General features: G+C 41.1%; 1 protein-coding gene across 1 annotated transcript in view; it reads right to left on the minus strand.

Moving 5' to 3' along the window:
* OTC (ornithine carbamoyltransferase) overlaps positions 1-9,332 on the minus strand; it is a 29,212-nt gene extending 19,880 nt beyond the window's left edge. Inside the window, exons 1-3 of the mRNA XM_027886239.1 lie at positions 9,118-9,332; positions 4,904-5,042; positions 4,233-4,314 (exon numbers count right to left, since the gene is read on the minus strand). Of these exons, the coding sequence (XP_027742040.1) occupies positions 4,233-4,314; positions 4,904-5,042; positions 9,118-9,194 (298 nt within the window). The 5' untranslated portion in view covers positions 9,195-9,332. The remainder of the gene's footprint in view (positions 1-4,232; positions 4,315-4,903; positions 5,043-9,117) is intronic.
* Between the last annotated feature and the right edge of the window lie 3,408 nt (positions 9,333-12,740).

Here is a 12,740-nt window from a genome sequence, read left to right on the forward strand (position 1 = left end):
ATGAATCATGGTATGTTCTACAAACTACTATATGTTCAAATTGCAGATTCAGAATAGGTGATCATCTCATGTCCATACTGCTCACTACAGTTAGTTTGCAAAATACACAGTTTTATGCCTCATGCTGTGGCACATTATTGACCCCAGTTATGCAAACTCCTTCGTGTAGGACGCGAGCTGGTGGTTGTACAGACCAAGATGAAATCTCCATCCCAGTCTGTCCCTGCTACATGGGGTAAGGGGGCCCAAATGAATCCTACAGTTCACAAGTGGGATACACAACTGTGGGGCTGCCTCACTGTTACCTGGAGACATGCACAGTCATCTTCTCAAACTTTTTAACTTTAAATTTCAAGATATGTGGATTTGTATTTATTCATTCCCTCACTACCTGCCAGGACTCATGAAATAGAAAGCATTTTTCAGTTTAGACTGATAACAGGCATCAATTACAGAATATTCCTAAAGCAGAAGCCTAAAAACTGATGAGTAGTTTTTAAAAGTTTTTTAAAGCTACTCCCTCTAAGTGAAAAGTAAGATAAAAGAGTGTGCTTGGGCCCTTTGCAACATGGCCAAGCTAAATAATACTAGGACATTCCAACAGAAAAAAGACCCTACATTCCTGCCATGTAGTACCATCCATGCTACATTAGTATATTTGAAATGATACGATTATTTCTATGACTGGGTGCAGTAATCTTCAGGCATGGACATTGTGTTCCTCTCACCCCACTGTGTAAGAGGAGTGAGTTGGAAGTAATTCCAATAAAGCCAGTGGCACTGAACCCCTGTAAAGCTGTTAAGATCTTTTATATTCCAGTGCCCAACAAGAGAAGGCTTTCCTGCCTGTATTGTTTCCTCTCTATTTCTACCCTGTGACATATTGTCTGCATTCAACATATGTGAAAAGGTTGGATTTATTTATGACTTATTCACTAAAACATAACTTCAGCTGTATATTTTAAGAGCAACAGTGACAATCAGAATATTTTACAGCAAGGTTATAACAAAAACGGGGCAATCACCTTTACGCCATGCCTGAGGATATTTATTTTACAAGTAATATATGAGAATGTGGAATATTTCTGTTTTCAAAAAGTACACAAGATTTTATGCAGAATGAGTATGGGATTCTGACTGTGAAGAGGTGACATCTTCCAGTACAACGGCAGAGATGTCACATTTTCCACTATAGTGATTGCCAGTGATAGCAATAAATCTAGTAGGCTCCATAAAACTGGATTTACTTTGCCAGTGCTCTATAGAAGTTACTTGTAGTTCTGAATTAAACTTACAACATCACTACTACTCTTAGAATTGGTAAAATATTATGAGTTTCAGAAATGCACATTAGGACAAGATTAAAGAGGCAATGCGTTATACCCCAAGGAACTGTACATTATTCAGTACAGCTGCAATGTCATCAGAATACAACAGTTCAGAGGCACAGGGTGTTGGAAAAACCACGAATGTCAACTGCTCTCTTACAGTTAATGTTTTGATAACACTTGATCAATCTTGATGACTGGGAGAAATGCTCAAAGACTGGAGGAAAGCAAATGTCACCCCTAAGTTAAAGAAGGGCAAGAAGGAGAACCCAGAGAATAGAGGCCACCCAGCCTCATCTCAATCCATGTAAAACTGAGGGAGCAGCTAATCCTGAACATATTTCTAGGAAGATTAAGGACAAAAAATCATCAATAGTCAACATGGCTTCACAAAGTGGGAGTTGTGCTTGACTGACTTGATAAACTTCTATGATTCTATGACTGGCCTGGTGGATGAGGGGAGTGCAGAGGGTATTGCCAGCCTGGACTTAATCATGTCCCTTGATAGTGTCTCTCCAATAAGGTCCTAGACAAAGTACTGCCAGCAGGTGGATCTTTCCTCTTTATTCAGCACTGGTGAGGCCAAACCTGGAGTGTTTCGCCTTGGGCTCCTCAGCATGAGAAACATGGACATACTGGAGAGAATCATTATGTACATGTTAGCAAAGGGTCATGAAGGCTATTAAGGGACTGAAGCATCTTTTAAATGAGAAAAAGCTGAGAGAGCTGGAATTGCACAGCCTAGAGAAGAGAAGGCTCTGAGGGAATATTACTAACGTATATAAAAACCTGGAGGGAGGATGCAAAGATAAAGCCAGGTGCTTTTCAGTAGTGCAGTGGACACAAAATGAAACACGGGAAGATCCCTCTGAATGCCAGGAAACTCTTTTTTACTGAAAGGCTGATTGAGTACTGGCATAGGTTGCCCCAGAAGGCTGTGGTATCTTCATCTTCAAAGATATTAAAAAACCCAGTCCTGGACAACTGGCTCTAGATGATCCTGTTTGAGCAGTGGGCTGGACCAGGTGACCTCCAGAGGTCACTTCCAACCTCAACCATTCTGTGAATCTGTTTATTATTTTTCGAAAATTATGTTCTTTATAGGCATAGGGACAGCAGGAATTCAGAAAAAAACTTCCATGGTGTTAATATGTCACAACAATCTCCTAGACATTACACAGAGGATATTTTGTAATCAGTGATTTCCAGGCCTCTACTCCTTTTAATGAAACCCACTGATTTTCATTTGGCTGTTCCAGAGAGTTACAAAGTTTGTTTAGATTAATCTCGTCACTAGAGCCTTGTCCCACAAGTGACCTTCTTTAAGATATTGAAGGCATAACTCATGGGAAGGTGCTATTTGAGACAACTCAATAATTTTATAAATAAACACTCCAATTCATTTCAATGCCCACTTTCACAGGACATTAGAAAATTGGTTTTAAATTAGCTTATTTAGCTAAAAGGAACACATGTGGCCCCACATTTGTTTTGAGTTAGAAATTCCAAGGGAGAAGTCATTTACGTTAAAAAAGCAGCTGAAATGTATAGAGTTTTCATGGACAGAGTCTGCCTTTGAAACAAAGTCTTAGGCTTAAGGGACTTAAGGCCAATTAACCGAAGGTGTGAAGTTAATGCACAGAAGTTAAACTGCATTAAACTCCCTTGTGGAAGCTCTTACTCAGAAATAAATTGGTTTTATTTCACTGAAGCTTAATCCCTCTTGGATGAATTTATGTGCATTAACTCCCATCCTTAAGTTAATTCATTTGAACTTTCCTGAGCTTCCCCCTTCCATAAGCCGTCAAAAGCCAAGGACTAAGTAGCACTTCCCTAGGAACACAGAAGAATGAAGGATAAACAGATTCAGAGAATTCATTACCTGCCCATGTACCATTAAGGCAGGCAACTAGAAACTGGACTAAAAACTCAGGAATTAAAAGGTAGGTGGTCTTCACAGAGAATGAATACACATTCAAAATTCCTTATTATCTGGAGAAAACAGAAAGCAACAACAAGTCTACTTAAAGAGCATGATCAGCAGGCAAGTGGCTGTGGCAGAGAATACAAATTCAGAAATGCTTGCAGTTACCGTATCTGCTTCTTCCTTCCGTTATTTTTACCTTTGCCTTTACATCTCGTAAAGAAATGTGGACACTCAATGAGTTTCTTGTCCCTTCACTAGGGAGAAGTCAGCCCAAGGGATGCTGGGTCAGCTTGAATGTGAGAATCTTCCTTGATGCATCACCAGTTTTCAGTTATTGCTTGCTAACATGAAGGATTTATTTCAGCAGTCCCTTTGACTTCAGAACAACTACCATACAAATAAAGACATCATATGTATGTGTTTCAGTGTTTCCAGAACTGTATCCTAAAATAATAATATTCTGGTGCCTGATCTTATTAGGCTAATACCCTGTAGTCTCCATGAGGTTATCTTCCCCTATAGGTAATCATATTAAATTTTTCCCCTAATTTATATCAAGGCATTACTGTGATTCGCAGCCTAAATAAATGCTTTGAAATGTGACAATGGTAATGCATAATACATTAGAAAAATATTTATTAAGGCTTCCACAGAATTAAATTTGTGATGCTTACTGAAACAGATGTTAGGAAATGTGCATCTTGCCAGTACAACTAAAAGCTTGCACCAGAAATGCTTCCTTCTGCCTGTTATTTTATTTCTGCTCTGTTGTACATTCGGAATAATTTGGCAAATTTTCAGTGACCAAAACATTGTGCTTGTGACCTTAATATGTGAGGTGAAAGACAATTAGATACCATTGTTTAGGTTGCTCTCGAGTAGAAATTGCTAAATACAAAATCATGCAATGTTTTTCAGTACAAACTCACTGCATACAGTTTCATACAAAATCCAACTGTGCTATTGCTCAGACCTACCTGTTTCTGCAGATAATCTTGTTCTTGTGCTTCTCTTCTCAAAAATCATGGCCAAAGATTTTCCTTGCATCAAAGGCAAATACTGAGACATGAAAATTGAAGGCGTTTCAAGTTTATAGTCATTATACACTTAAAGTATGAAATACTTATTCTTTCACATTTTAATTCAGCATTAGGAAAGTTGCACACGTTGTTTTTTTTTAACCATAGCTTTGTTCTTCTTCCCTTCAATAAGTTTTATTAGCAGTGGAAACGTTAAAGAGAAAGAAGTAATTCTAGGGCAAAATCAACTGCATTTTGGCACTCAATTTGAGTTAGCATTAAGGAAAACTGAGACACTAATTTAATCCCATGCAGGGAAGTGTCTTCCATTTCCTACATTTTGTGCTGCATATGCACCATGTGTGGATGGATGGGGTTAGCTGACAACAGAGAGTTGGCTGCACAAAGCTGTTTAACCTTTCCACTGATGAAGTCCTCTGAAGTATTTAAAGAATATCTCTGAACACTTTACAGGAAGACTCTTTGATTTGTAGCATGTGATTTACAGTATTTAGGAGCTCAGGAGATTTTGTCTAGGACAAGACAGCTGAATGCTCATTCCCAGTGCTCTTCAGAACAATATTTATTTCAACATCTGAGTGATCTAAATGACAGTTAAAGCATTTTACCTCTCCTTTGTACTTTATCCTTTGTTTCAAATCTGAGGCCATCCACAGCAAATACTTCAGCTCATCTGCTGTGTAGTTCTGTAGAGTAAGGAGGTCCTGACCTTTCAGATGAACATTCATTTGAGCTGGTGACCCATACCTGTGTCAAAAGGGCAAAAAATACACACCTTTTGTCATCAATGCTAAATTGCACTAATGCTAAAGCCAGGGAGCAAACACCTGAAATCTTCCCCATCCCTCTCGTTTGACCCAGCTGGATCAGCTTGATGGACTGTGTTAATTAGTTAAAATAACTCCAACTGTCAGACAGACACAAAACATGCCACCACACTCTATATCAATCACCACTGTAACAGTGTTTCAAACTGTATTATAAACTGTACATTAGATACAGTTTCTTTTGTCTTCTGAGATGCCTATGGCCACTGCATGTTATCAAATAAAGCCGTTCAGAGCTTGGTGAAACAACTTATGTGTGGACCACAAAGCTGCCCTTTTGGGGGACAGAATAACAGAAATGGATCTTGGTGCATCTTCTCCCTCCTTTGTGCTTTGTGGCTGAGTAGACTGTCACAAATAGTGGCTTTTCTATATAAATGTGTATGAAAACTGTTGATTACACTGGGGAAGAGGGTAATAATCCCCAACAAAATAACCGTGTGATCTGGTCCTTCTTGTAGCACACAAGAGACGTTCCAGACGTGTGAGTGTGTTTATTCAGTGTATTCTGGTCTCCGACCACGTTTATGACTTCAGAATCACATGAAATTGGATGCTGATAATAACCCAGAGAAGTTACATGATCAAATTTCCTCTAACTTAGATGAGGCATCTTAATGAGAGTCACATCCAAGCTCATGTTTCCGCAGGCTTTAGATTAATAAGGCAGCGTGGCAGCTTAGCCCTTTCTCTGGCATTGTACTCACAGCCTCCTCAGCACTACACAGCCTGCACTGTACTCTTGGTTTGGATGGGTGTGAGCTAAGCATGTCTTTTTAATTCAAGGCAGCATTTTTAGGCTGATCTAATGGAATGGAGATCAAAACAATGCAAACAAGTGGACTGAGTGCACCTACTGCTTTTGTATTACCAAATAGGCTTCCCCATAGCTCGCCACTGAGATTGGGCATAGTTACAGCTCCTGCCAGTTGCCAAGCCCTGGAGTCCACAGCTAGGAAAATTCAGGGGGGAAAAGATTTCTGTTCATTCTTCTGTTAATCCCAATGAATAAAATCCCTGGAAATGGATAAGCCTATTATAATTTCTAAAGGTTTTGGGTTCATATATTAATTAAATGTGGGGGGAAAGTCTTTTTCTGCAGAATTTTGTGGCATAGACTCCAACTGAAACTGGAGGAAGAGAGCAGCTCTTCAGGGAACAGTACCACACATTATTACTCTCTGACATCACAGTACAAGCTGCATGAATTTTCAAATAATGCAGCAGAATTTCTTCTTAAACTGGAGATATCTAAATGCTGTGTGTTTTCCTTCTGGGCGCCTTACAAGCACATTATACCACTGTCATTATTAAGAGATTTTTTCACAGTGAAAAGAAATAAGTGTAAAATGGAAACATGGAGAATACATGAAGAAGTAACCCATGCATATACCCTGCAGATAAATGTTGCTGGAATTCAATATATACTGTCATATGTCAGGGCAATGTGTTCCAGACATTATGCAGACTTCCAGAGGATCCACCACTAAGCTGAGCAGAAACAACTATGAAGATTGCCATCAGTGTGCACCATCAGAATCTGGTCTTTGTACAGGCCCCCACACTGCAGGAGGGCTGGACTTTTCTGTAATACCATGCAGATAAACAAGTGGATTTCTTTTTTCCCAAGTTTAGAGTAATGTTGCCTGTGTATTTTCCAAGACTATCTCTGAAAATTGATTCTGAAGTGAAATATGATACAAAGTCTACGTCTGACTTAGGTAATAAATATTTGTGGCAGTGCCATTTAAAACAATATACATTTTCAAACCAGAAAGACCTCTCTACATAGCATTGCAATAAATGGGAAAATAAAGTTACATATTTGCTATTCTGTACCCATGCTTGCTTCCAACATGAGGTAAACAACCTACAATCCATTAGGAAACATGCAGATGCCCCATGTTTTTTTAAATTTGAACTGGGTTTTACAGATCTAGCAAAATTCAATGTACTTCAATGTGCAGCAGCTGCAGAATAGAATATACTTGACATTATAAGAAAGGTTGGGTGTTCTTGAGTCAGGTAGTTTCCACCATAGCATGAAAAGTAGCCCAAGATAAGCCACTGAAATTCAGTCTGGAAGACCAAGGCTTCTAGCTGATATTCAAATGATTAGCTCTAAATTAATTGTGTATATTCTGAAGGAAATCAGTTTTATAATTGTGACTTTATTACTATTATTTTTCAGAACAGGGATTTGTTGTTCTATCCAGTTTGGGGAAAGAAAATAAAAGACTTGTCCTATTCTAAAATTTGTGTTATGGCTTGCTGCTTGGTCACCCTACTTTCCTTTGCTGTGTTGTTTTCAGAGCAGCTTTGGTGCTGTTGGTTGTATTTCTAATTGCAACCTATGATTCCTTCCAGTGACTTATGGATTGTCTGATCTCAGCCTGCCAAGCAGGAATTTCTGTTCATTGGTCTTATTTCACCACTTGGCATGACTGAGAAATATTCACCACTAAATTCTGCACTGGTAGATAGTGAAGCACTAAAACTGGTTACCCAGAGTGGGAATACCACCCTTGAGGATTTTCAAGATGTGGCTGATCTCATATGCTGTTTGACAGGCTATGAGCAGAAAGTTGGACTAGAGTTCTGCTCCTGCCGTGTATGTTCCCATGATGATTCTGTTTTATTTCTATGACCTTCAAGAAACATGTTCCTCCTCCCTGTTGTCCATATCCTCTGAAAGAGAGGCAGAAGTGGACGAATAAATTCCAGAGAAGAAGCATGAGACAACATACCAGAGTTAAAATGTAACAGGCAAATTGCAAGGTCAAGCAGTTTTGGCTTCTTGCTTTCTGAGCAGGGACAACAGTAACTTTGGTCTCTTAGCACAGACTGATAGATAAAAGGTTATCCTGCGGTATCAACCACAGTGTGCTTAGCTACTAATGCTCACAGACAGTGGTGATAGCTTATGCCAGCATTATGTTATGTCAAAAAAACCCCTAAAAGTACCAAACAATATTATGTGGGGAACTTAGCAAATTGTATTACTTCCTTGGAAAACCAGCTTCACTGCAGTTGTTTTCCAAACGTGCTTTTCTATCATCTCTGCTAACCAGAGAAAGTTCCCACCCATTGCCAGCAGTGAAAATCCAAAATTCATAAAAAAGATTATCACCCAGGCTTCAGGACCACTTTAAAATTGGAGTAAGTAAATACCATAACTTGGAAAACTTTTGTTTTTCATCTAATGCAATGGAGAAAGGCTGAATAAAAATTACTTATTGCATAGTAGGATTCCTGTGAATATGAAATTCCTGTAAATTTTTTTCTAGCATTAATCACTTGTTACATAACTTATTAATGCTATCCTTATTGATGCTGACCTAAAAACAGAGGGAGATGTGGAACTGAGTTTCAAGTCTAAAATTTTAACCTGATTCTGGAGATGTGACAAGCATGAGAAGTAGCTTGCTGAAATGCAGTCAAAAAGGTGCTTTTCTGAGGTCTCAGGGGACAGGCACAGCTATGTGGCTGAGGAAAGAACCCAAAGGCAGGTCACAGAGGTAGGTCTACCTGCTTAATTGGGAACCTTGTATCACATCATGTTTTTCCTGCATGTCTCCAGTGTATACAGAGAAAAAAAATACCGAGGCAGCTTCAAGGAGAGAATATCCCCCCATACTGTCCATGATAATTGTCTAAATGAAGAAGAATTCCCTGTAATCTATTCACATATTTATTGGTTACAGTACCTACAGCATACACTGACCTCAAGAAAAAACATTCCTTCCTGACCTTGCTGCTAAAGCCCACAGAAAGTATTATTGGTATTCCATAAACATTAAAAGGGATAATTGTCCAATCTCCCAAAGTCAAAGAGCTTACTGCCTTGAGGGGCAAAAGGGCAATGAAAATGCAGGGCAAAAAAATCGAGCACCTTTCTCTGAAACACTCGCTCCTTCACAGGATTCAGCTGGTTTTGTCTCCAGGTCTCTGGCCAAATGTCACAGAACAGTGATAAAATTAAAGGATAAGCTTACCAGAACTGTCGCAGCAACTGCCTCCTGGTCCCTGTCAGTTTTGCAATGCTGACAAAGCTCCTCACATTAAACAGCATCTTCTGTTTGTATTAAGACTTACTCTGAGTCCCACAAAGTTATGAGAAAGAACGGTTATGAAGCAGAGAGCGAGCGGTGCTGCTGTGCAAACGAGGGAAAGCCAAGAACCAAAGTCTTCACTTTGGCTGTCCCAGCCAGGGCTGGGCCAGGCAGAGGTTGACACTGAAATTTTCCTTGGCCAAACCCTCCAGATACAGAGATTTCTCACAGAGCCCATTGCATCACTTGCAGTTTGTGCTCTTCTGCCCGTCATATCACACCTGTGTCAATACCATTTCATAGCTACTCTGTGTTTGTTAAATAGTTGTACAGGAGCACGTGTCAGTAGAAAAATGCAAAAGAAGACTTGCAGGAGGCAGCATGAGCAGGACAGCTCCCCTAGGGATGAGACTGTGCCCATGGGGGCTCCACGGCTCTAGCACAGCCCTGGCAGGGACTGGTGGCCCTGGACTGAGCCAAAATGAGGCTTCTGGACGCACAGATGTGGAGCTGGGCAGGGAATAAACGCTTATTTGTGCCCTCATGGCTCTGAAAAGAATGAAGAACATTAAAAAATGTACATTTTCCTGTTGTGGTTTTTTTTTGTTGTTTTTTTGTTTTTTTTTTTTTTTTTTTTGGATCAAGTTTTCAGCTGTGCTATGGTAGAGTTAAACAGCCCTCACTGGGACCCAGAAACTGAAATATTGCAACCTGCTTACCTCCTTATGCCAAACTGCTTGCTGTATAATCTGAAGCTGGTCAATTGCTGAATAATAAAGTGATTTCATTTAAATTTCTACCTTCAAGTATAATTGTCAGACAAGGCTCTATGCCACTGTAGGTGGTTTTGAAATATGACCATTACTTTCTCTTTTCCTCATTACCTTCTCATTTCCTCCTCTGTGTAAGGAGAGGCGTACTAGTGTAAATCAAGGTGATGGTGTATCTGTCAGAGAGAGTGATATGTTGAAATGGCAATGTGAAGAACATATAATTAAAACATACTGAAAAAAGGTTTGACTTCCCCAGAAAGAGAGACAGCTGTGAAAAAGTCATGCAGGGTGATAGCTCCTGGTGGGATTTGTTCAGGACCCCTCACACCGAACCAACGCTGAGACGCTTGGAAAATGCAGCAGTTGCCATGGGAAATGTCAGGCAGAAGCAAAATCCAACAGAAATTATTAGGAAGGAAATTAAATAGAAGAAAGAGAAGAAAGCTGGGCCATGGTTTCCCTTTTGGTTGTCCTCTGGCAAATGACTCCCATGGCCTTCAAGCCCAGCCCCTGGGGACTGTACATATGCCCTTAGTGATACCCAGGAGAAAAGACAGCAGAGAAAGAAAATGTGGTCAAGGTGCCAAGGCCTCCAGTCTCATTTTACAGTCTGACAGGGAGGGGACAGTGCCAGTGACCCTTTTTCAGGTCCCCCTTTGTATGGGTTCTGGCTGAGATGGAGTTCATTTTCTCCACAGCAGCCCTCACAGTGCTGTGTTTTGCGACTAGAAAGGTGTTGATAACAGAGCAAGCTTTTTGGCTACTGCTGAGCAGTGCTGGCACAGCATCAGTGCTGATGTTCCCCCCATTAGGAGGCTGGGGGAGGGTAAGATCTTGGGAGGGGGCATAACTAGGACAACTAGCACCATCACACCCCTGTACAGGGACTGCCCGATCTGGTTACCACATGGACCAATTTCCTTGTAAGCTCCTGTGAGAAAGTGTTGCATCCCACTCCTAAGAGGAAGGGAGCACCCAAGCTTTATAGATTCCTGTAGTCAGAAAGGAATATGATATTCATATAGTCACCTAACATAATGAATAGAAGGCCCTCCTCCTCTCTGAGCTTGCAGGAGACCAACCCTTGACACCTCCTTTCTTGAGGACAAGCAGCAATCAGGGTAGGTAAAACATTCATACAGCAGTGGCTGGAAACAGCTTGGGAAGGCAATGGCTCATCTTCTTCCCAACCTCCCACCCTGAGGAAGGGCCTGGCCTTGGTGCCTTTGCTTTGGAGAGTGGGGCTGCAGTATCTGGGGCACCTCTGATAGTGAGCAGCTCCCAATCTGCTGCACCTCGCTGTGCCCGCAGCAAGATCCTCTTTCAGCAATACGTCTGCTTGGACACCTGGGAAAACATGACCTTATCGGACGCCTGTCAGCACAACTTCTGCTTCATCTGCGTGCACTGGTCATCCAAACCCAAAAGCAAATGCCCACTCCATAAACAGTCTTCTCCATCTATCATTCATGCAGTGCTGGCCAGTGAAGACTTCCAGGAGCTCAGCATCCAGCCACTGGTAGTTCTGTCCTTCACCCATCATTCCTTGTTCAAAGACCTCCTTACCAGCTCAGCCATCCTACCAGCAGAGATACATTTGTCCAACTTTGTGAGGTGGCTCCCATCTCTCCCAAGTAGATGTTGATCTTCAAAGAGGATCTCACAGCCCCAGAAACCAAAACCCTGCAACAGACATCTTCTTTCTATGAATCTTCCTCATTGTTTCATAACCCATTTATATTCTTGGCAACCACAGTACCTGGTAACTACAATCTCAGGCATCACCTTGTGGAACAATATTTGTTCAGTTTTATTTTGAACAGCTTTTGATGCATATCCCCTCCCTTCAGACTTAGGAAAAGGAGTTAGGGCAGAAGGTATCAGAAGGATATGGGGGTTCAAAGAGAAGAAATTGCTGCCTCATGTAGGAGCAAAAATCAAACACTTTCTTTTTCCTTTTGAAATTCCTTTTGACACCTGTCTTTGTGTGTAGTTATATGGATACACCATCTTTTGAAAAAAATAGTCTATTGATTAAACTCTGCATAAAACAAGGCTGCCATTGGTTGTCCAGGCTGCCTGCTGCACCCCCTGTTGCAGTACATCATCCTGGAAACAAGACCATTTTCTTTCAGCAAGGGATGACCTGGTTTATCTAAAAGAGCAAGAAAATGGAACTCCACAAACAACCATAGATTTTTTTTGGCTGGAGGAAAAGGCTCCACTGTGAGTTTGGGACTATACATGAAATATGGTTAAAAGTGTACAAGCCCCTGAATTTATTTCAGTGGGATCTGGAACTGCCCTACCCAGAGTCACTGGTTGGGTAGGTGATTGAATCTTGTGCACTTGATCAGAAGGCTTTACACAAACATTCTGGTGAAAAAGATCCTCAAACAGAAGAGACTTGTCATTTAGAACTGCAGAATCACAGTGTTGACAAAATCAAGTTTCAGAGCCATGTTCTGCTCCCCCAGCTGAGGCAGAGCAGCTCCACCAATCACTCAGCAAACAAACAGCTGAGCCAGGATCCTGGCGAAGCAGGGAGCACGAGACAGAGTCCCGGTGAGACATGGCTCCTTTGGGAGCTGCAGGCACAGACTACAGAGCAGGGAGACATAAATGATGCACAGAATGTTGGGATGCTGCCAAGAAGGCAGAGTTCTGATAGAGATGAGACTTGCATGGGGCCTTCAAGGAGTGTGATTCTTATAATTGAATCACAGAATGGCTCAGATTGGAATGGATATTAAAGCTCATCTAGTTCTAGTCGCCTGCCATGGGCAGGGACAC

The sequence above is a fragment of the Empidonax traillii genome, unplaced genomic scaffold (assembly GCF_003031625.1).
Source record: "Empidonax traillii isolate 1590-97213 ecotype Southwest subspecies unplaced genomic scaffold, ASM303162v1 scaffold1:size7828297, whole genome shotgun sequence".
In the NCBI taxonomy this organism is placed as follows: domain Eukaryota; kingdom Metazoa; phylum Chordata; class Aves; order Passeriformes; family Tyrannidae; genus Empidonax; species Empidonax traillii.